General features: G+C 41.2%; 1 protein-coding gene across 3 annotated transcripts; it reads right to left on the bottom strand.

The window, feature by feature from the left end:
• Nucleotides 1-475: 475 nt before the first annotated feature.
• ENTPD3 (ectonucleoside triphosphate diphosphohydrolase 3) lies at nucleotides 476-22,660 on the bottom strand. Of its 3 annotated transcripts, none has more exons than XM_085051222.1 (11): nucleotides 21,870-22,660; nucleotides 21,388-21,436; nucleotides 18,242-18,362; nucleotides 13,308-13,425; nucleotides 10,062-10,212; nucleotides 9,158-9,317; nucleotides 6,857-7,087; nucleotides 6,135-6,407; nucleotides 5,929-6,039; nucleotides 5,278-5,415; nucleotides 476-3,075 (listed from the first exon to the last, which is right to left on the bottom strand). In XM_085051222.1, the coding sequence occupies exons 3-11, from the start codon at nucleotides 18,359-18,361 to the stop codon at nucleotides 2,842-2,844; spliced, it is 1,536 nt and encodes a 511-aa protein (XP_084907348.1). In that variant the 5' UTR covers nucleotide 18,362; nucleotides 21,388-21,436; nucleotides 21,870-22,660; the 3' UTR covers nucleotides 476-2,841. The 3 variants fall into 3 exon arrangements, with proteins under 3 accessions (XP_084907348.1, XP_084907346.1, XP_084907347.1); XM_085051220.1 differs by having other exon boundaries at nucleotides 21,388-21,499; XM_085051221.1 differs by lacking the exon at nucleotides 21,870-22,660 and adding an exon at nucleotides 21,690-21,820 and having other exon boundaries at nucleotides 21,388-21,499.
• Between the last annotated feature and the right edge of the window lie 1,626 nt (nucleotides 22,661-24,286).

Consider the following 24,286-nt stretch of genomic DNA (forward strand, 5'->3'; position numbering starts at 1 on the left):
CATGGATGAGATTTTGCATATGACATATTGCAGTCATGTTCCCAGTGTCCAACAATTCTTTTTCTAACCAATCTTGATAAACTATCTTTGATAAGTGGGAATTGCTGCTTCACATCACACCAGTGAAACTGAAAGAAGCCCTAGAAGGAATATGTCCCTGAGTGAGGTGTAACAGTGTTTAAATATCTAAGTTGTGTTTATGTGTGTTTTATAAATATATATAATATAAAAGAAAAAAAAAATAGAAGAGTGGCTTTATTTTAACCACCAGGATTTCCTTGCTGAAAAAATCAGGTGATAATGAGTCCTGTCCACTTCAGAACCTTGCAGGATCAGTTTTGCAGCTTGCAAATTTCCACCCCCTAGAAGAGCATTTCAGAGATTTCCTACCCCTCTACTCAGAATAGCTTGTCTACCAGGATGAAAATATTGGTAGTGGGGGAAAAATGTGCTAAAAATAAAAAGTACACTTGGCTTAACTTTTCATAATTTTATTAATCTTCATATGCAGGCACTAAAGAGTATAAAAAGATAAATAACCTCTGGTCTGTACACATTCCCAAGTGCAGTTAACTTCCTGTCTCTCCCAGCGATCTTTTCAGTTCTAGACAGCAGGACAATGTTAGGCCTGTTGATCTGGTTCCAACTCACCCTTGGGGGAGGAGTTAGTCACTGAAGCTGCTTGGCTGGAAGTTCAACACCTTCAGCTTTCCCAGCTGAAACTGCCAGGAGAGGTAAGACAGAGCAGGTGGGTAACCTGGTGACACTGGGGGTGATTATATACATAAGAAGAAAAGGGAACTACCAGAAAAGCAAAAGAGGTGATTCACAGCGGAAATTTGATTGTTTGAACAGATACTGGGTCTATCCAAGTACATCTGGAGGTCCAAATGATTTTTGAACAAATTTACTTGTTCTTTAGCTGCCAACTCTACAGAGACTAACTTCCAAGTGTGTTCCATTTGTGTAAAAACACATCTGAATGGCCCTGCCACTCACAAAGCAAAGGTTTTGTAGGGCAAGTGAATATTCCAGAGTACAATTTTCCACAGAAATTTGGCAACTAAAGAAAATATTTTAATGCTCTCATCCAACTGTCTGGGGTTTTTTTCACCCATAAGTGCAGTTACACATCACACAAAAGATAAAGCCTTTATCTCATGCCAACCTCTGTAATGTCCATGCACTCTGAAGTAAATTTTATACTTTATCAGATACAACTTTGATGCCACAGAGCACTTCATCATCTTATAAACCTTGTACCTTATTGCTACTCCAGTAAGACTGACAAGACTTAGCAGTGTATCAATAGAGGAGGGACAAAGCCCTATTGACCTGCTTGAAAAATAACTTTTTTCTTTTTTCCATTTAAAAATATACTTAGCTCCCTTCAAATCATCTGTCAGCCTAGGGAAAAAAAAACACAAAAGAAAACAAAATCCCAAACCTACAACCAAACATAAGTAAGACGGAGATATTGAAACAAAAGACTCAAAATCATTATTTATGGGTAAAAATACTGGCCACTGTTCTTCTATCTAGCCCCTAATCCATACTGGGAATAGATGAAGCTGAGATAGTCCTATGATTTAAGGAAGTGAGGTTTGGTGAAGAATGCCTGGGCTTTCAAGGAAGCCAGCTGTTTGCTGGGTGAAGGCAGCAGCACTTCTAGGAAAGCTCTGGAGTTAATGCATTTGACAGAAGCATCTGCCAGGTAGATCCCAATGCTGCTGAGGGAACACTGAGGCCAAGACAGTGGAAAGGCTGACCAAGGCACTACAGCCATGACTGCAGCTTCAGCAATGTATTCCTGAACCCACACAGAAAAGGTGCTTTGCTGGCCTGGGGACTGGCTCCTGTTCCTCTTGCCCTTGAAAGAAGGGCCTAACATGTTAATGCTTTGGAATGTTCAGATCTGAGACTGTCCCAACAGCTGAAATAATACATACATGCCAAATCAGTATGGACTGCCACTGTCTGAGACCAACAATATGTGAGGTATACAGGTCAAGGTTTCTCTATGAGAACCTACAAAAAGCATTTCAGTGAAAGTTAGAGAGAAAAGGACACCTCCAGTGTCTTCTGGAGGCAACTACGAGATATTTAAATTTAGGTTCAGTTTCTAAAGCATGAAAGCATTTTGTTCCACCTCCAAAGCAAATCTTATGTACTGCAACAGAGGCATTTTGGGGTCTCCATGGTACCAAAAGATATAGCTCTGTTTAAGACAGGCTTGAAAGTCCTGAGAAGTGTTGACAATTTATTACACCTTTATGCGATGGGGATCAATCTGTTTGGAACAGCAATAAAAACAATGCCATCACAGCTCTTCCTTTCAGTTCTTGTCATTATCCAGTGCTTGTTCCGGTTTCAGAAATTAGATTACTTCAGGGCTTTTAATGTCAGCACTGCACACAAGGACAGCTACCATGTTCCCACCTCCCACAGTTGCTACTGGCTTGTTTAATTTTATCTTAAACAACTGCCACTGTGATCAAATCCATTATCACTGGAGTTCATCATTTAGCACAGAGTTAATGAACAAAAAAACAATACATGCCTGGCAGGAAAAGATTAGTAATCCCTTATAAAGCAGAGTGACATATCTGCCCACATTTTCTCTGCTGCACACTGGACAAATTAGGTTTACAGACACAATTGCCAAAATACTTCAAAAGCACTCCAATTCACCATATCACAGATTCCTTTGTGCCTCTTCTCTATTTATGCTTCTGGTCCTGAAATCATTCGTGCTGTCTTTATTTTTGAAAAATGGGGGTCAAAATAAAGTTCTGCTTAATAGCACTGTAAAATTTTTGTTCTGTCTTCAGTGAAGTTCATTCATTCTGGAATAAATACGTGTTCAACGCGAGGGACATTCTTCCGATTATGTGATACAATACACAAGTAAACGAGGAAGAGGAGACACAACAGTGCTGTTGCTGTGAGGAAGACGAGGAGCCCAGTAAACAGAGAAGGTTTCAGAGGTAACTGGATCAGCTTGCCTTCTGCTGGAATCATGTTCGTGAGGCTTAACATGTAACCGAGTGACCATGCTATGCTGCTGTTACCAACCTGAAATAAAGACAGAAGAGTCCTATTCCTGTGGAATTTTCAGTCAAAGAGAAGAGGTTCCAAAAGCTCAGCTGCTGTTACTGGCAACTGTCCTTGTAAATTAGCAAGGAGAAATCTTTAGTGGAATATATAAAGAAGATATGGAACCATTTTAAATTACCCTTTTTCTGTAGTTCCAGAGGATGGCAATTAAACTAGTTACTGGGCTAAAGAAGAGAGACACAGGTATTGGATGGGCACAAAGATGAGTGGTCTGTATGCAGACAGCCAGTTATGGGATTTCTGTGCAAGAAGCACATTTTAAACAAACAAATAAAAAACCCCATCACTGCTGTGCCAATTCCTAAAATTAGCCCCTCACCTTTGCCAAATCCTAGGAAGTAATTTAGTTCAAGCAAACAAAAAAAACCCCACAAAGAGTCTCACCAACATGGACAAAGAGGAAGCCACGGTGAAGTCCCCAAAGCAGGAACTCTATTTATCATCTTTTGTTCCATGGTTGATTTTGAGCCTGAAAACGAACCAAAACTAGGCTCTTCCATTTAAAAAAAATAAACATAAGTGAAAAACTACTTCCAAATGGGTAAAACAACAGCAAAGGGAGTGTGTTTGTATTTGCTCCGTGGTCCTCCTACTTTTCTCTTTCCCCACTTTTAGTCTGAGCAACAGAGTTTACCAGTTTTCCACTGTCCTTTACATTAAGTAATCATCCTTAATTGGCACTTGATAAACACAGGATCAAAGGGTAAAGATACAGTGTCTTTTGTTCTCCTCTTATTGTGAGGTTTAAAACTAAATTTTTGCAAATCATGTAGCTCTGGATCTCATCCAGATCTTAGCATTAGGCCAAGGTTTTATTCACTGGTTGTGTTCACTAATTAAAAGGAAATATACTCCTAGAATAGACAAAAAAAAAAACTACCCTCCAGTCATAGTGAGATTTTGCTGTTATCTCTGGGGTAGCTTAGCTGAGCAGCCAACATTAGATCTTACTATTTTAGTAGGGGCAGATCTAATTAAGAGAATGTAGTTTTGCCTTTTGGAGTTTCATGATTACCCTAGCATAAAATCCAGGCAACAAAGGTATTAATTTTAAATAAGCCTGTTGGGGGTTTATTTTGCTCAGTATTTTTATAGGCTTGGCTCAATACAGAAAAATGTTGCTGTGTCTGGCTGCTCCTATCTGCTGGGGACAATACAATATATATTTAAATATAAAGACAAATCCACACTGCACCCCCCTGCCCAGTCCAGGTTAAGATCTCAAAGTAAATTCCATGCTGTTTTCCTGGCAGAACAGCTAAACTTTGGACACTCTTCCAGAGCTGCTAATGGTTGTCCACCAGAGGTCAAAATAAGGCAAGAAAATCCTACTTGATTCCTTACTGCATGAGTAATAGGTATGACTGTACAGAACACATTCCTTTTGATTTCTCATTCACAGCTTGCCAGCATCTCCTGCATCTAAGGGGATTTGAGAATACACCAAGAAGATCTACAGCCTATTCTTTTGTTGGTTTTGCATGCAAGTGCTGAAGTATTTCCAAACTCTATGGACATTAAGATACAGTCTGGAATCGGGTTTTAGAGTAAGGCTTTGTGCAGTAGCAGAGAGAAAGAGAAATGCATCTATTACACAGATATTGTAAGCCTTCTACTCTCTGTCAACTGAAAGGCAATACCCCATCAAAATGCATTCTTATTCCAGAGAACAGATTATGGCACAGATGGATGAGCCGGGTGAGGATGAAAACTGTCCTAGTTGCTTCATCACCACTCACTGCCTACAAACTGCTTTGCTTTGCCAAGTTCCCCAAGGCTCTGCTAGCAGAGAGAAAAGCAGAGTTCTGCTGTCCAGCTCAGCAGGGTTAGCTCAAACTGACCTTGACTGGTGAGGTGTTTTAGGCAGATCACTGCCTAGAGCAAAATAATGGGGAAACGTCTAAAACACAAGTGTTTGATTTTTGCTTGAAGCTCTTTAAAAGAATCTATGTAGCATCTCCAAGTAATGGTGTGACCCTTGAAGCCAGGCTGAGATTGTTACTGAGGTTTGAAATGTGGCTTTGTTTTACGCCAAACATTTGACAGTTATTTACAAAGACTGTTTACAACAATTCTAATTTTGCAGGCTGCTGCATCTTCTGTCTCCTCCTCAACCTCTTTTGATAAAAACAGCAGTAAGAGAAAATTATTATTACTCACCTCCTTTTGAAAATGTATCTGTGGCCAAGTTTCTGCATTGAAGTTGTAACCATGTACAAGCAAGTAATAAATGAAATTGGCTGAGAAACAGTAGGATCTAGCATATATTTCTTCAAATTTAGGCAGCATAAACGGAAGCTGAAAGCAAAAGGGTTTTTTTTTTAAATGTTAATTGTGGAAAAAACAAATGTTTTGGGATTTTGTAACTAGAGAATATTTGGATTCATAATTACAACTTAGTAACATTTTTCAGAAACACCAAATAAAGGTGTAGACAACTAGATACAGGGATTCAGAAAGACTCTAAAAGTGATATAGCTTATGTGGTAAACAATAAAAATAAACATAAAACTGCACATTGAAGACTGAGGATGTTATGGTTTCTAAAATTTCCGTGTCATCTCTATCCATCTGCATGGTTAGAACTGTGAAATGAAATTTCAAAACCTATTCCAAGTGTTAAGCTTGATAGAAATACTACATGCTTTGAAGCACAGTGGAAAAACAAATGCTAGGTTGATACAGACTTTTTTAAAGGTTCTGAACACATAGCCAGTCTATATTATTTTTATATCCCTCTTTTAGAGATTTAAAATGGAAAAGAAAAACCCCACCAACCCCAAAAACCAACCAAACAAACAACCCACTTACCTGTGCCCAGCTCTGTGAACAGAAAAACCACATACTTGAATTGAAGTCCTCTAGGGAAAAGTGGCCAGATAAATTCAAAGCATTAATTGTATAGTAGAATCCAGAGAAAGCCTATAGAAAAGTATTAAATGACAAATTACTTTCAGAACTACAGAAATCAAAAGCAAGCAAGCTCAAAAAGAAACACACTGTGTTTGCAAACTTACCACAAAATTCCCTTTAACTTTTGGCTGATGTATTCCATTAAATGGACAGTCCTCTCTGTCTCTGCAAGCAGTGAAGTTAAACAATGAAGAAACCATCTCCTGGCACAGACCTGGGTCTCCTGTTCCATGGAAATTCACAAGTTGGTTTGGGTAGTAATTTGCTGGTCTCAGAGACTGCGTACAAAGGCTGCCAAAGAAGTACTTCATCGTTAATGCTGTCTTATAATTTTGAGGGTAGCAGGGGTTATCCACACTGGCACTGGTGTTTGATTTCTGGGGGAAAAAGAAACAAAAACAAACAAGAAACCCCAAACAATAAATGCTAGTCGAAAGCAAGGAAGACCTAATTCGGCATTAACTACAGGAATCTTTTTAAACTGCGTGTATTTTTGTTCACTGAAATGACTGGTCAGCTCAACACTGCTGATCACTATAATATATAGAAACTCCTTTCTCCAGAAATTGTTGGCAAGATCAGAAAACACTTACAAGGCCTTTGTGTCAAATAGTACAGAATTCTCACTAATTTTTAACAAATATGTAGTTCTTTGTATGAAACCTAAGTGTGTTTGTCCACAGCAAAGCACAACTGGGCTCTTACTGGGGTCTCCAAACTTCACCAAAGGGAAGAGAACACAAGCCTAAGAACCTGCTTGGCTCTTAGGTTCGAGACAATTACTGAACAATTGCAAGAGCAACATAGCAAAGGGTCTTAAACAGACCTGGAGCAGCAATGCTAAAAGCCTTTTCTCAGCTTCATCTCTCCCATAGCACTGGTAGCTGCGAGTGTAGACATTGTAGTTGTAACCATACAACTTCACTTGCAAGGTGCTGTTGAAGTCCACCTCGGAGTCATCTGGGATAAATGAAATTTGAGTGGAAGCTCCTCCAAGATCCAGTGCACCCACAGTCTCTTTTCTGTAAGGATGGACCCATGTCCTCCAAAGATTTCTCTACATGTAAAATTAAAAGCAAGGCAAATTAGAAATATCATCTGCATGTTCTCCCCTCAAACTTTTCTGTTCTTAATTTCTTAAGATTTTCCCCCCTTCTTTGTCCTTCACTGTTTCAAAAAAAAAAGTAGCTGTGAGGAAAACATGCAGATGTTTTTATATTAGAGGGACACACTTTCAGAGAGTGAAATAATCTTGAAAAATGGGAAAACAAATGCAGCATAATATTCTCAACTCAATAGAACAGCACAGTGATCAAAGCATAGGACTAGCCAGATCAATGTCTATCCTAGAATGTAGGGAATTGAAGTTCAGATATCCATGAGATTTTGAACAAATCTGGATGGAAATGGTATCAAGATTTGCTTGTTTCAAGGCATGAAGAAATATTAAAGAAATAGAATATTGAGAGATCACAGAGACAGAGAGTGAAAATAGAGTGAAAAATGCAAGAAAGTCAGATGAAAGCTCCATCAAAGTCAAAAGAACAAGAACCCCTAATCTGCACATTTCCTTCACTGAAACTGCAATGGCAATAAATCTGATCCATTCAGATGGAATTTTTCCCTATTAACCAAAATATTCCCCAAGATCTGTATTTGATCTACATAGTCACAGTGCCAAACACAGTTTTTCTATTATTATCTATGTCAATATTTACTGTAGTGTTGCCCAATGAGTGTGATGAAATGAATGTATACAAAAGAAGGGAAACAAAACTTTGTGGGCTAGCAAATATACTCACAATAAAATTCTACAGTGAAAGGTTCCCATAAACAGGCCCTCACAGAATTTGACTGCTAGCCCATTGTCACAAGAAAGGTCAGAATTTCTCTCTGCTGCTAGTGATATTCTACACGTAGCTCTTCACACAACTCTCTAGACTAAACTGGTTTCACAGTGACTTGCAGTCCATTCCTTATGAATTTGACATATGGAATTTGATATTTGGATTATTAAAATTCATGTGGTAGAAGACAGACACCACCCTGAAGTTCATGATGCCCTTTTTGTTGCACAAAATGCACACAATAGGAAAAACTTTTACAGAATGGGTAATTCCAATATTGTCTTTCTTAATGCTGCAAGTCAGCAACACATTCACCATGAGCTGTCACTCACAGCACTAACAAGTAATTCCTTCTTATTTAATGGCCACGATGTAGTAGGAAGCATTCAGCCAGGACAGCTAGCAATATTCAGCAGTATTGGTTGAAATTTCTTTCAGCCTAATGAGATGTGGCAGAAGCGCAGTCAATGCTAAGGGCAGCACACTCCTGCCATGGATGCAGATGAGTGATTGCTCATCATCTTGGTACAGCTTTTACTCTGAATGGAATGAGATTGAATACCTGTGTCTAGAAAGGGATCTTCCAACACATCTGACTCCCTCTCTGCTATGGGACTCCTGCCTGACCCCATTTCAAGTTTGAGAACAGCATAACTATGTTTATATTGATATCACTTGGTCTGCACAGACAGTTGGTATCGCAGCCTCCTGCTCACAGCCTGCAGCTTTTCAGCAGTCTTGGAATGAGCTGGGTATGAACAATTTCTGGCTCAGCTGAGGCACATCTGACCAGTGATCAGCACCTTCAGTGCTTCAAACAGTCCTGTCTGCTTAAGACAACTGAGCCAACACTCCCAAACAATTTGGAGGCCCTTAAGCTGCGCAGGTCCTTTACCAGTAGGGCTGCAGAGACAGCAGATAAGCAGAAGAAAACATCTTTAGTTGGCACTGCTGTCAAGACAATCAACACCTGTCACACTTAACATACCAGTGCGTTTAAGAGCAATCTAACTTTTTGTTTCTGGGTAAGGCATCCAATATCATTTAGAAAAGAGCCCTTTTTAATGGATCAACAGTTTTACCTTTGCCATATCACATTCCCATAACAACATATTCTTTGATTTATGTTTGCCCTATTACTGCCACAATAAGACCCTGCTAAAGATTTCAGTGGACAGTAGAAGTTCCAACTATGAGACTTTAACAGACACGTCCTCTCAAACTTCTCATTTATAAGAGAGAAACAGTGAAAAGAAAAGCATGCATTTTTTTCCACACACCTCTAAGAAATTGCCCAATAAATAGTTGGCTGTTATCCATCCATACACCCCTTCCTCTGGCCCAGTTATGATTTGTGCTCCCCTAAATTCAAAAGGTTGTGCTCTGAAGTAGTTTTGAATGCTCGCAAGGACTTCATTGGCTGCCGATTCATTTTGCAACCTAAGCAATTCACAAAACATGAGACACTGAGCATCTGGAAAGGCAATTTCATGTTTATTGTTCACTGACTAGCAATTCAAGAAATGTCCTACAATCACCTAATAGATAAAATAGACATTGTTTCCCTAAAGGGGAAGCTTATGATAGGGAACAGCCAGTATCCAGCATTGTTTCAGCAAACAACTCCCCCAGTATGTACCAACTTCACCCTTTATCATGCAAGTTCATGGGTGGGGGTTTTTCTCCTTGTATATACCTTTACTCTTAATGAACCGAGTGTTTATATGACAGCTTCTGGTTAAAACAGTCCTGGAATCTCTCTTTCAACTCTGTTTAGCCACAGAACAAATATTAAAAGCCAATTTGTGCCAGGGCTAAAGCCACAGACAGACCCCAAAACCCACATCACATCCACACTCAGAATTCAGTGTCTAGTTTCAATCTGCCTTTGCTGCCCATGGATGTGCACAAACATTATCTGTATTTCAAGACAGATGTGAAAGAGAAAATTAAACTCTTGCCTTCTCTGAAATAAAGCAAGCATTTCTTTTCAATACGGCATAACAGAGGAGTTTTATGCAAACACGCTTTCCCTATCAAAAAAGTTAATTTAATTAAATTGGCTGGGCTCCATTTCCCTTTGAGATGGCCAATTTCCAGTGGGTAAAAATGCATTTTTTACATTCTGTTTTCACAGACTGCTATGCTAGTGTGAATACAGAGTAGTTCAAGTTTCTGCCATACCTCAGCAGTCTCATGCCAGCTGTAGCCCCCAGATAAACGGAAGTGTTTTTATGCAGATGAACTGGTATTCTCTCCTTGACTTTATTCAGACAGTCATCAAGAGGCTTGGCAAGAGCTCCAGGGCTACTCTCATAGCTGGATATACCAGGGCCTAAAAGAGAGCAAGAAGATAGATTTCATTCTGCTTTGCCAACTATAAATTAGCCCAATTAGCAAACAGGTGTTAAGAGAAAGACATTTCCCCCTTCCCTCCTGTAATTGCAAACAAGGGTTGGATGGCTGAAAACTAGGAGTGCTTATGGAATAAACAATGTGATGACTGTCTCAGCTGTGTGAGGCAGAGAAGATGCCTGCAAACTGCTAGTCTGTATTTCTGTATGTAAAAACATACATACCCACATACCATTCCTAGGGTAACATATGCAGTATAGCTACGTGACAGCAGTGTTAGATGTTCGTGAGGAAAATAACTATACTCATGGCTGGTGCTGTACAAAATAACATGTCTCATGGATGTCAGATTTGTCTGCTCCACCCAAGTATAGAAAATCCCTCCTTCCACAGCCTAAAACAAAGATTTTCTAATCTGGTTTGCCCCAGCTGTCATGGACACCTTGGCACTTCTACAGCTCACTGCTCTCAACTGAAAGTACGATAAAGAAACTTTTGCAAGGAATTGCTGGTGAAATTTCAAGATGCACAGAAATGGCTCCTGAATTCATAGAGATACAAGTCTGTACTGGTGCATGAACTGCTAAACAGCTTTCTGAATTTCCAAAGCCTTCAAAGAGCAGGAATGAGAGTTACACCATGCTGCATAAAGTATAGCTATTTGAAGAATTAACATCAAAGTCTTTCCTGCCTTGCTCGACACTCCAAAGGACCATCAAGATCTCAACTTGTTCAGGCTCAACTTGGGTGTAAATAAAACATTCCTTACTAAAATTCCCTAGCTGAGGAAGTTGTAAAGAGAGAAATCCAGGTGCTTCCATGAAGCTACTGCCTTGCAGGGAACAACTGCCAGAACTCCATCTTCTTCTCCTGTAACAGCCATGTCTTGCACAACCTAAGCTAAGCAAAAGGTGGCTCTTACTGAGTTGCAATGAGAAACCATTTATGTTCAGTCACATTGCTTTGATAGAAACAGAAGAAAAAATATGTAAGCCTTTACAGATTCCACACTCCAAAACTCCTGGGTTTTGACAGCGTGGACTTAAACATTGCCATGTCCTCATTAGATGTTCAGAGCCCTGGTTTTGGAACAAGACTTTCTGAAAGTCTTAAGTCTAGCACGAACAGGCCTGAAGCTGGAAGGAAAGCTGTTACCAGAGAAAAACAGAGGAGCAACATCCTCAGCAGCTGCCATTGCCTCACACTTCTTTGGTGGCTGCAACTTCCCATATTCCAGTGTTCAGACAGAGCAGGTCACAAGGCAATGACCATTTTCTTCTTGACAACTGCTTGCTTTGCCAATGCTTTGAGCCTTACCAGGACAGATTAACAGCACCATAAAGAAAGGATTTTGATCTGAGGCTGGTTCCTACACCAGGGGCAGAGGCACTTAATAAAGGTAGAAATGAAATCATAAAACCACCACAGAACTCACAGAGTAGTTGATCATTTGACCTTCAAGTTCAGTAGGTATGTGAAAATCTGCCTCTCATTATGCCCAGAACCATTCCCCAATTTAAGTGCTTAAGACTATGGTTAGAGAGTCACTGAAGAAACACAGGCAGATGTGTTCACCACTGTCACCCACAGCTTAGGTGGGGACATATCCCATCACCCAGCCCTCTGTCTCCTCCAGTGCAGAGTTATCCAAGACTAGAAGAGTGAACCCTGGGGATTTTGTACACTCAGGGATGAGGAGTACTTGGCTGACCACGGTTAAGGCCATGGACCCAGACAGTTCACAGAAATTTGGACTCCTCTGTTTTGTAATTTATTTGTATTCCCCAGAGGTAAAACAAAATCTAAACCAATTAAAGCAAAATAACAAAACACTCCTGTCCTTTTCGAGAAGAAGAATAATGCAGTTTCTCTGTGCATTTTTCTCATGCCAGAATTCCTACAGGCAACATTCCTGATGAGTCAAGACATGAGCTAGCACAGTGTACCCCTCACCTCAGCAGGCTGGCCACCATCCCAGCAGTTTGTGAGGAAATTTCATCATTAGAGACATGACAGTGCATTACTTCTGTTTGTGTTACACTTGTTTTCCTTTCCTTGTTCTAGAATTGCTAGGAATATCTACACATATGTTTAAAACTGGAGATAGAAATGCTGGTGCTGTTAAGAAACACCTAGTTGTCTTCTACCCCTAGTTACTCATGGGCCTCTGTGGCTACAACTCCAGCATCTATTTCCAGACACAAAGAGGGATGCTAGACTTTGCGAGATCATGACTGAGAGAAAAGAAAAAAAATTCTCTTTGAACAGTTATTATCAGAGAACAAAAAACCTGATCTCCCTCCTCTACCTGGCCTCCTATCTTCACAAAATGTGTGTCATTTTCACATCTTTGAAAGCTGAGCCAGGTGTCATTGAAGTTGACTAAGAGTTGCTGTGAAGGAATCCACAACCAGCCATTAGAACTTACACTCAACCAAACTGGAGTGTGATCAAAAGCCAGCCTAGTCTGTCTGCGAGGAATCAATTGAAAACCTCAGACAAAAGACAGTGGTACCTGTGGGACACCTTCTAGCAGTGCACAGACACAGTTGTTCCTGAGACAAAGGCCACACCTACGTGTTTGATACAACTATGACACCCTGTCAGAAATAGTTCTGCCAATTCAGCTATTTTACTTGATGATTTTATTAGCTGCTTCCTAGTTCTGTAGTGTGGAAAAGCTTAATTAGCAACTAGCATCTAACAAGGGCTAGATTCCCATTCTTTTAAAACTCTTTTTATTCCAAGCTATTATAAAATATATATTTGCTTTTATTTTGAAAGAAACATGAGGACGAAACATTTACAGGTCTTGACTCTCTTTAGATAGAATTCTGTCTGCACCAATCATGCACTGCCATGCAGCAAATCAAATGTAGCGACAATTTCCTCTCTCTGGTGCAATGTTAGGAGCACCTTACTGTATCAGTAGGAAAAGAACTATTATTTACAGATACAGACATAGTCTTCACGTTCTTCCTCCCTAGCACTGAAAATGGAACACAGTGGGAACAAAAAAAATACAATAGTATAAGTGAGGTTAGAAATAAATAAGAGACGTCACTTTGATCTCACCTTTCACATTGCACTTGAAGGTTTGGCTCACTACTCCGGTGTTGTTTTCTTTTTCCGCTGGCCACTCATAGACATAGACTGTAGTCCGAGAGGATCCAGCATCAAGGACTATTCCATACTGGGGATTAAAAAAGAATACATTAAATGAAGAAATAAATAATGACAGCTTAAATACCCATATGCAGCTGCACATCACTGCCCCACCAGACATTTAGAAAATGCATGCACAGTGCCTCATTTACAAGAGAGATTAATTCTAGTGTTAGGCGCTTAGGCATGAATCCAACAGCCAAGCACAGAATGAATCTGGCTGCAAACCAAGGAACATACTACATATCTTCAATAATTAATTCAGTGGGGATGGAGAATGCTCATCTCCTTTCAGCATCAGGTTCAAAATCCACACTGACAAATAGATAACACTGTGTTAGGACCTGATTTTGCAGCAAGCTCATTTTCCCTTTTTCCCAGTCCACTCCCTGAACACTGAAGTGTTTGATATCTAAGCTTAGGCTTTAGATTCAAGGATGCACAAGGGATCCATAAAGCTATGGGCAAAGAGGTAAAGTACATAATAGTCGACAGTAAGAATGATGTAACAAGTCTGGTTCTTTCCTAATTGCCCCATAAACCTCTCCCTTTGAGTGGTTTAGGCAGTCCACCTGAGAGCTTGCCTCTGAGAACAGGCTGTGCCAGAGTATGAGACAACAAAGAGGGAAAGAGAATCACTATTGCTCCATGATTATTCATTAAATAAATGAGAGAGATTAAAATTACTCGCCCCAGGTTCCTTGGACTCTCTGTGGGACTAAATCACAGGTTCCTTCATCCTGTCCCACTGCTCACCAGACCAGTCTTTCCCCCTTTCCCATATTCTATGGCAGCAGAAAACTGTAGTAACTGGGAAGGCAGTCTCATGAAGGGAAGCAAACTGCAATTTTGGTATCGTCTTCATGATCCCTGAAAGTATGTTTAGCTCTCCCAAAGTCACCTGATTGGTAGCAGTCATACAGTATGAGGCTTGTTTTTCTGTCAGCCTTTTTCTTTTGAAACAGACAGATGCCCAGGAGCCTGACAATACTGAAAAATGAGAGCCTCCTTCTGTCCGCAAAGCAGTAAAAGCCCCCATAGCAGGCTGATGAATTTCATACCACTGTCTCCCTGGGGACCAATAAGTCCCCCTGGGAAAGATCACTGCTTCAGGTGGCAAACCATTCAGCTTCCACACCTGATTAGTTCACAGCTTCTACTGTAATTCGAAAAACTCCTGGCCCCCAAAGAATACCAGCAATACCAGTCTGGTCTGTTTCATAGAAGACTGTTAGATAATGAACATTTCATTTATATTTATACAGACAATATTTACCCTGATTCACTACAAGATTAAGGGCTCCACAGATACTATCAAACCACTACATCATCAGGTTCTGTTTCAGTAACTACTTTAGCAAAGACAATTTGAGTCTATTTCCTCTCCTTGGAAGAGATGAGCACTCTGGAGGTACATCACACAGTAATGGTCAATCTGCTTAAGGACTACTAATTAAAGATAGTCTCAGTCAGCTTAAAGTGCCAACCATAAGCTTTTAACTTGGCTACTTTTAGAGCTTACTGTCATGCACAAGTAGAACTGGAAGATAATGGAAGTATTTTTACCAGCCCAGTTAATTGTGGGCTTTTTGACCTACTTCCTCCCTCCCCTGCATTTCCCAGCCTCCTTGTGAAAGTAAGAGATTTTTATCCCAAAGAGTAGTGGTTCACTTATCTGAATCAATGGGTGACTGACAATCTTATTTTCTTCCTCCCCTCTTTTTCCTATACAGCCTCTTGCTTCCTTTAAAGAGATGCTCATTTTGGAAAGGTCTCTTGGGCCCATTTCAGGGTGTCTCTTGAAACTGCTCAGAACTTGTGTGAATTCACTGTGTGCAAAGTGGCCCATGCAGCCTCAAGAACTGGTGATCAGTAACAACTGTGCCACATGTTAGGACTAAGATTAATCTTTAATTAAAAAATAAAAAAAACCCAGAAATGACAGAGGGTGCTGCATCTTAAGAAAGTGAGAGAATTCGATATGCCTTGTCTTAGTGGGCTGCCAAAGGCAAGCTGGCTGGATTAAATTTTTCCAGGGACATTAGATTTTCGTGCAAATTGAATCACCTTTGGCTGCCCTTTAAGGACAAGTGATCCCTTCCTGCTTTGAAATGTACCATGTGGGACTGAGAGCATAGGCTAACCCTTATCCTGAGCTAGCAGGTATTAAAGAACAGGACTACTTTTTTTCCCTTCTTTCCTTTCTGCTTCAACTTTCTCACTGAGTATCTCCATCATCTCAAAGGCCTGGTGATTTCCTAATACCCAAGAACTGCACCATCTACTCAATGGACTAGATTAGTCAGAGAAAACAGGGAGACAACATTAACCCAGAAAAGCTTCAGAGTTCTGTTTTCTAGTCCAGTAGAAGGAAGAAAGAAGAAAGGTGGGAAGCAAAGTAATTTTAAGAAAAATGCTTATTATGGGAATATGGCTTTGCAGGTACATCCTGAAGAGTAATAATCCCAACAGATAAACATGCACAAGCCCCAGGATTAGTCATGTTTTCAGCCTGAGTATCACTCCTATAGGAGGATGTAGAGATGCACAAACTCTTAAAGCAGGCACAGTAGTGATGGGTCACCTGCCTTCCAATCACTCTGGAAACTGCCAAGAGAAGCTAACAAGCTAAAGCAGTTACAGGGAGGATGGAGGCCACAAAAGTATATCTATGCTAGAAGCACACTTCAATTCAATTGAACAATTTTACAATTGAACAATTTTAAATCAAGTAAAACATCCACAAACAAAGCGAAAAAATTCCTAAGAGCCAAAAGAGACATGCAAAATTTAGGTGTTGGAAACTGTGGCACCTCTAGAGGAAAATTAATGAAATACAATAATGAACTGGGGTTTTTTTCTCTAGGGCTCACACAACAGCAGTAGACAAACAGAATTTTTTTTACTGGTGCAAAGGCTCATTACATTCAGAGTTATCATAATTTACAATTGCAGACTTTGCCACTGAGGATGTTTGTGCTCTCTTCATCACTCTTCTCGCATTATGGTGTGTATCAGTGAGTCATGAGTTCTTTCAGTGCTCCAGACTCATGCAATGGGCAGGCCCTTCCTTCACTAATCCCTGGCTCAATCTTCAGATAATCCAACCATCAGGGATCCAAAACATTCAATTTTGCAGCAACAGTTTAAAACATCAGTGGAATAGCATGTAATTTCTCTCTTGTGCCACAATGGATGCTCTCAACATGCATCTTGGGAAAGAGCTCTTATGCCACAGGTAACACAATCAGCAGTAACAGAAGAACAAAACCATTTACAAAGAGTAAGTCTGCTTTCATCATGTTGTTGCCATATTTAATTATAATCAACCATGAAGTTCAGGATGCTCTCATTTCCAGGCTCCATTGTACCAGCCAGGTACTAGAGGGTTTCACCCTGGCACACCAAAGTGCTCTTTCTACCTGTGAATTTCTTATGAGTGTTAATCCCTCACTGAGGAGACTCACTGTCTCAGGAATCAAACACAGGGTCATCCATATCACCTCCATTAGCAGGCTTACAGCCCAAACTCAAATCCAAAGCCATGGCACACCTAGCAGACAAAACACCAGCCTTCCTCCAGAACCAGCCATGAAGCTGCTGGGATTCAGTCAACAAACCTCCCCACTTAAACGAGCTCCAGATAGTCCAGATGGTTCCAATGCTTCCTCAAAGAGCAAGGTAAACCATTTTATCATTCTGAATGTGAAACTGAATTAATGACAAACACAAGAGATGTGTAGACTGTCTCTTAGTGGCTTCAGCCTTGTCCTGGCTTCAGCCGGGATACATATCAGTCCAGTCTTGCCTTGCATGAAAATTGGTGGGATGTGAGGCTGCTGCAAGCAGCAGTTGGGGCTCAACAGAGCATATATTTGAGGCACTGTGTCCCCGTGAAAGATCCCAGCACACACACCCTGCCACACCACACAAACACATAAAATGGGTATCAGAATACAGCTTTACCCTATTTGTCTGACTCACACACCTCTGAACGATTCAGACAAAGCCAAAGGTGTTTATAATCCCATGAAGTGCAATGAGGCATTAGCCTATCATCAGTATGTGAACTGTTCAATTAAATGCACATGCAGATGGAAAGGTAGAAAGGACTTCAAAGAAAAATCTGACTAGAGGATCGTGGGAAAAAAACAATTTAACATACCAGACTGCACAGCTTCTCTAGAAGGGTAATTTCTACAGTTTTTCTTCAGCTGTGTACATTCTCTCATTGAAGAACCTGCATACGTGTTCCAGCAGCACAAGGCAAAGGCTGTACTTCAGAGTATTTCAGTTTGTCTTTTGCAGCTTGCTCTGCCCCCCTTAATGAAGTTAGTTTGCTTCTGTTAATATCCAGCAAGTCCCAACATGTGGTAAAGGATCAAGTGCGTAAGTGGAGCCCAAATGCTTTTGATACACAGGAGCAATTTGCAAAGATGTCAGCTTAAACTTCCCAGCTCTGCTTGGGGGCAGAATTTAAACTCTGGTTATTTCCCCCTACAAAATTATTTTTAAATTACTTCCAGTCTCTGGCAAAAAAAAAAAAAAAAAAAAAAAAAAGGGGAGTGAGATATTCTTCCCATTTGGCCTTCCAGTCCTGAAGAAAATATTGTATGATGGCCACCACAGAGAGGGAATCAAGGAATGCTTTTCCTGCTTTGCCACTGACTCTTGACCAATTCTCTTTTTCTCTCAGCTGCAGTTTCCCCATGATGATGTGATTAAACATTATTTTGTGGCTGTAAGCTCATTTGAATCACCCCATAAAAATGAGTTTAGAAAGGCACATTATTAAATATCAGTTCGAAACATTGCTCTCCTTCCTGAGGTACCCTAAGACTTACCTTAAGCCCTGGGGAAAGGATCTGCTGCTGATTTATCTGTATCACTGCAATAGCAATAACAAGAACGATGCTTAGAAGAAGGAACACTTGGGCGACAATACTCGGGGTTCTGGTGAGCATCCTGAAACAACAAAACGGGAAACACTTAAGGAGTTTGAAAGGATTTGGTGATTCTGTCTTAAAGCCTGGACCTGGAATCAGCTGAAACGCATAAAATGTAATTCCATCAACTAGACTACGCTAGTGGAAATTCCATCTTCTCCTCAAGAGCTGCTTGGTGTTCTGCAACCACTAACTTCTTATTGTCTGGAAAGGCTGTGTCTATATTGTCATGCTAACGCTGCCAGACTTCACCCTCAGCTTGCTCATTTTCCACAGTGCCTACGTGTATGTGCCTGCTCAGCACCTCCCACGCCTGAGGAAAGGCTGTGGGCAGGCAGGATGGGGCTGGGGCTCACCCAATGCTCCTGTGTGCTCCGACAGCACAGACACACGGCACACAGACACCTGAGGGAGGCTGCTGAGTGCAGCTGGATGTTTCTGCCAGGCATGCAAGGTCGGTGTCTACAAGAGATACAGGCTTCTTAAAAAAAAAAAAAGAGAGAGAAAAAAAGAGAGGTTTTAAGAACATTAAAGTAGGCGTCTTTTTACTAACTGCTGATGAAATATGTGTGTGTGCACATTAACGTGGAGGATATAATTATCACTCTGCACTGCACATGAAATATAAAAAAGTTTAACTCAGAGATTTTGCAATTAGAAGTTACCTAATCTGAGTAAATCTAACATGGTTATGTTGGACAAAGCCCAAGGTGACATGAAACTTGCTTACTAACAATAAGGCTATTTATATGTTCATGTCCTCTAGAAAAGTTTCCTAGAATTCAAATGTGGTTTAGGTTTCCTGAAATTTCTGCTCATTCGTTATTTTAACATGTCCCTGACCAGACTTCTCTTAATCCCAAGAGGCCATTCAGTACCTCTTAATACTGACAATCCACATACCAAAAATCCTTATGCTCCCCAGGGGTTGAGGAGGAAAGAGGCAGGTAGTGGGAGATGGCAAGCTTAGAACTATCAGAGGAACACAACAAGGAGAACTTTCCTGCCTTTCTTATTTCTGAAACCATTTGTTTTGGCATAGAAAAATCAATTTAGCCTGGCATGATCTATCCTGAGTCACATCTCCTAATTCTTCCATGCTGATGGTGGAACATACCAGTGGCTGCTCAGGACTGTCCTACAACTTCAGCAATCACCAATGCCAACCTGTGCTGAGGACAGGAGCTTAAAGGTGGTCTACAGTCCATGGCCAGAGCACAACTGGGTCAGTCCCAATGTACCTGCAACACATGGTCTTGTCCTTAGCTCTACCAGAGCCAGAGGACTGAGGGAGAAAGCAGGACAAATACTCCTCAGACAGTTTCCATTTTCTAAACCTCATGGGTTCTTCAGCCTGGGTACCCATGGTCCAACCTCTATGTTCGCATTCAAAAGAAAATAAAGAAATTTGTTCTGTTCTGGGACTGGCTTCACACTGAGCTCTGCCTACTGCTACTGCTTTCCTTCTTTGCCTTGCTATTTCTGTTGCGAAAACTAACTCAGAATGGCTTTTGGAAACCCTTTGTTTCAGCTTTGCACATCGTACTTCCAAAACATAATTTTTTACGCTCATTAACTCTGTTTTCTAAATCCATATGAGCTCCTTGTTTGCTGCCTATCTTCTCTTCCAATACTTTCTTTCTTGGCTGGGTAATAGCTTTATCATCTTAACCATCAGTCAGTTTTTAGGGAAAATTACCAGCCACATTGGTGATCTATTTACTTCTGTTCATTGCTTTACTATCCTGAGGCATTGAAACATCATGGACACAATGCACAAATGATAGAATGAAATCTTTCTTTTACCATTGCAAAATGTGTTAACACCTACACTGTAACCTGCAGATAATGTCAGGGCATACTAATTAGAAGATTTTATATAGATCAATTCTCATTTGAAAGGAGAGAGCAGATTCTTAACTACACATTTATGAATTGCCATCTGGATAAAATACTTCAGGGGGAGAAAATAACTTTCTCTTTAGCTTTCAATTGTACATGGATATATCTATGATTGTAAAGTGACTGAAAGAGAACTATCTGCTCACAACCTAATATATACCAGTCACTCCTGGATCAAAGCACTGATTTCAGTGCTGGAAAAAAATAAGAACAAAACACTCAGGGCAAATGACTCTTTGAAAAACTAAAGAATTACTAGAAAGCAAAGCAATAATGACTATTAGACTATTAAGACTTAATTCTTGAATGATTAAATATTTTCTCTGCCCATTTCTGGGAAATGGAAATCTTGGTTTGTTGAATTTCTCATGAGCTTCCCTAGTACTGGGATTTGTCTTCATCAGAAGTGACTTTTCTCTTCAAAAATCTTTTTTGAGAGGGAGAATGTAAAGTAAGGGCAGATCTCTTGAGACGTTCCTCATACAATCTTGTCCCATCAGCAATGAGGACAATTTCATCAGAGATAAAATGCAAATCCTGATTTGCAGAATAGCCTCTCTGTCAAAAGGGCACCTTGCACTCCATGTCCCCTTGAAGTCATCAAGTCATCAACAGTTGACACCTTTGCTGTCTTGCCACATAACTGGATCAGAAGCACAGGGCTGCATCTACCCATGGCTACACTCATCCAAGGCTCACACACATGCACCAGGCAATACAGCCACACTTGCCCATTCAGTGAAATCTGTAGAAATACCAGAGAGGAGGTCATTCACTCCACAGTTTAGAGTTGTAAGGTAAGGAACTCCTGCTATCATTGTGCACTCGTTGGCAAGAAGACAAATAAAAGATGTTAACAGAGTATCAGAAACCAGCTGCATTACATTATTAAACAAACATCATCCTGAACCAAGAAACAGCATAAATTTATATTTTCCACACCCAGTTAAGTATGCTGGGCCACACATGAGCATATTGGAAGTATCACTTTCTACACCTCACCTGCAAAGGAAAATGCACTCAACTTCTTCATGCCACCAACATTTTAACTAAGTTAAATGCACACCAGCAAAAATGACTGTGCCGAAATTCCTTTTCCCAAGTAACTTGAAACATCAAACCCACTTCTTTTAGGTACTGACCTGTTTGTTCATAGGGTGGGTAAGCAAGCACCTTTCTTCACACCATAACCTAAGAGACACAAACACGTTACCATTTATTTCAGACGAGGTCGACAGGTGAATGTTTTCGGTGCTGGGAGAAAAAAAAAAAACAAGCACAAAACAAATTCCATAGCATCAAAATCCCAACATCCACAGCACTTTAACCCCCATCATGAAAATCTGCGAGGAGGTTTCGCACGCCTCTCGTCGGAGGGGAAATTAAGCAAAAACAAGCACATGGACACAAAATTGAGAGCGAATCTTTCCCTCACTCAGCTCACCGCCGCACCGCCTGAGAAAGCTTCAGGCGATGCTTGTGATTTGCGACAAAACACCAAATAATGCCCCCAAAATAAGGTCGCAGAGACAGAGCAACACCCCCGCCGGGGCCACAGCCGCCCACAGCCTCAGCTCAGCCCGCCCCGGTGCGGGGATCCCAGCCTCCCCGCATCCCAACCTACCTCCCAAAGCGGGTTCCCCGCCCCGTCCCGGGATGAGGAGCGCCGGGAACAGGCTGCACCCTCGGAGCGCCTGCGAGCGCCTCTGTCCCGGGGGGATTTGGGGAGAGTCACCGCCTGGCTGCCCGCCCGCTGCTCCTCTATTTCCAATCAGATGGAGAGCAAGCGAACGAAAAAACAGCTTGCAGGTTAAAAAGGGAAAAAAAAAAAAAAATCCGGATGACCTGACTCAAGTGGAGGAAGGAGATCTGCGGCGAGGGGACGCGCCCGAGGCGTGACCGCAGCGGGAGATGTGGCGGGGGCTGTGGCCGGTGAGGGATGCGGGGCTGGCGGGGCACCGAGCATCCGCCGCAGAGCACCCCTGGCACGGCCGTGCCTCCCTGCCTTCCCCTCCTCCGGCTGCTCCCTGCTTGCCGGAAACGCCGCTCGGGATTTGGCGGCAGCTGCTGCGGCAGGGTGTTGCTGGCCGCCCCTAAATCACATTCCTCAGTTCCCTCCCAAACCGAGGACAGAAAGGGGTTTGTCTAGAGGTGGGTGAAAGAATCCCTGCGTCTTCTAAAAGAAGCAGGTGCTTTCTCAAGAAGGCATTTCTCAGAAATCAGCAGCCTCCGCTCTTAGGGCTGCCTTTCCATCCAGGTTCTAGCTTACAGGCACCACTTATTTTGTAGTTTTGCTGGAGTTCTTGCCAAACCGAGGCTGCTCAGTGGACCTAGCACATTCCCAGAAACATGAAAAAGCAATCTCACAGATCCTGCCCTGTCCAACCTGTGTGATCAGCTACAGCCAAGGATCATCCTACAGCCTGCAGGATGGGTTTGCCAGGGACACGAGCTCTGGAATCACAGTGAGGCACTTCAGCTGCTTTCCCACCATTTGCTCATTTTTCTGGGATTCAGAATCACATTAATGTAAAAACCCAAATGCACCTCTTTGATCCTTTTTCTCACAAATATCTTGATGAATTGCAGTATCTTTGATTTTTGAATAAAGGAAGGAGAACAAGAAACCAGCTGCAGCCTTGTGAACCATCTGTAGGCATCCTTTCATTATATACTCCTTTTGGGAGTGGAGGCAATTTCCTCTTTTTGATGACAACGCATTATTAAAGCTGATTTAATGACAATCTTGGAAGATCAGTTCAGTTATTTCTAGCACATGAAGACAAAGCCTCCCATTCATCCTGATTCCCTCTCTGTTGCATGTAATTTATTTCTTTTGTATTATTTCCATTCACGTGGCACATTTTTCTTCTTCCATCCAAATATATTTAAGGCACTTGGTCCAACTGACTGCATTGGTCAGTCACCTGAATCTCCTCAGGTGTCCATTTAAAATGACAAGTGAGCTGGATTGCTTACCCCATGGAAAAGCTTATTATTTTTATACAATCAAACATGAACATTTTGAAATAGAAAAAATGTCAACCACTCCTACACACCAGTGACTAAAATGTAATGCTTGCAAAGACAGCAAACCCTACCTTCTACATAATCTACTTCTACAAAAGCAGACATACAAGATTGTTTTCTTTCTGTACAATTTCCAAAAGCTGGGCTGTTGCACGAGCTGCTCTTCTTGTGACCGTTATTGCCATGCTAAAATTGTGATAGCATAACTGATATGGGCTATAAGATCCTCCAGCTTCGAAGTCCAGAACACTGCTCTGAAATCAAACAGACTAGAAACAAGATTCCCCTCCAGGCATGCCCAGTGGCTGTGTTTCATTGGTTCTTCTGCTTCAACCCAGGGGATCCACCTTAGATCTATGATTTTATCTTCTTTTTTCCCCTAAGCCTTCTTCTTTGGCTTTTCTTCAGTTTCCTCCTCAGCCTTTTATAGTTCTCTTCACCTGATCCTCCATCTGTTCCTCACTCCCAAGGCATAGATTAAGCTGGGTGCCATTTTCCCAGCCTTTGCCGAGCCTGCAGCACACATAACTCTCCTCTCCATCATTTCCTCTGCTGCAGCACCTTTTTCTTCTCCCCCGTCAAGTATCCTTGTTCAAATGCACTTAGTGTAACTAACTATATTGATTTGTTTTGCTTGGACAGAATCTACCCCAGGTGTCCATTTAAAAGTGACAAATGAGCTGGATTGCCAAGAGTGACAAGGAAAAATTTATTGCTTTTGCTGCCATCGAGCATGAATATGTAGAGTAAAAATACAATGACTGATATTGGCAGACTCATATATGAGTACCAGTTGCTATGATCAATAGCAAGTCTCTAGAAACTAGAACATTATAGATATGAATAAAGTATTTGTTACAGACACATTTCTGCAATGCATTTATGGCATCATGTTCACACAGGATACACAGCAGATACTGCCCCATTTCCATATGGAGTGACAGCAGCAATATCAGGAAAGGGAATGGATGATTATACATCCTGAGAGACCACTGAACTGCATCTGTTCCT

Source organism: Lichenostomus cassidix, chromosome 2 (assembly GCF_008360975.1).
Source record: "Lichenostomus cassidix isolate B80296 chromosome 2, HeHo_3.0, whole genome shotgun sequence".
Lineage (NCBI taxonomy): Eukaryota > Metazoa > Chordata > Aves > Passeriformes > Meliphagidae > Lichenostomus > Lichenostomus cassidix.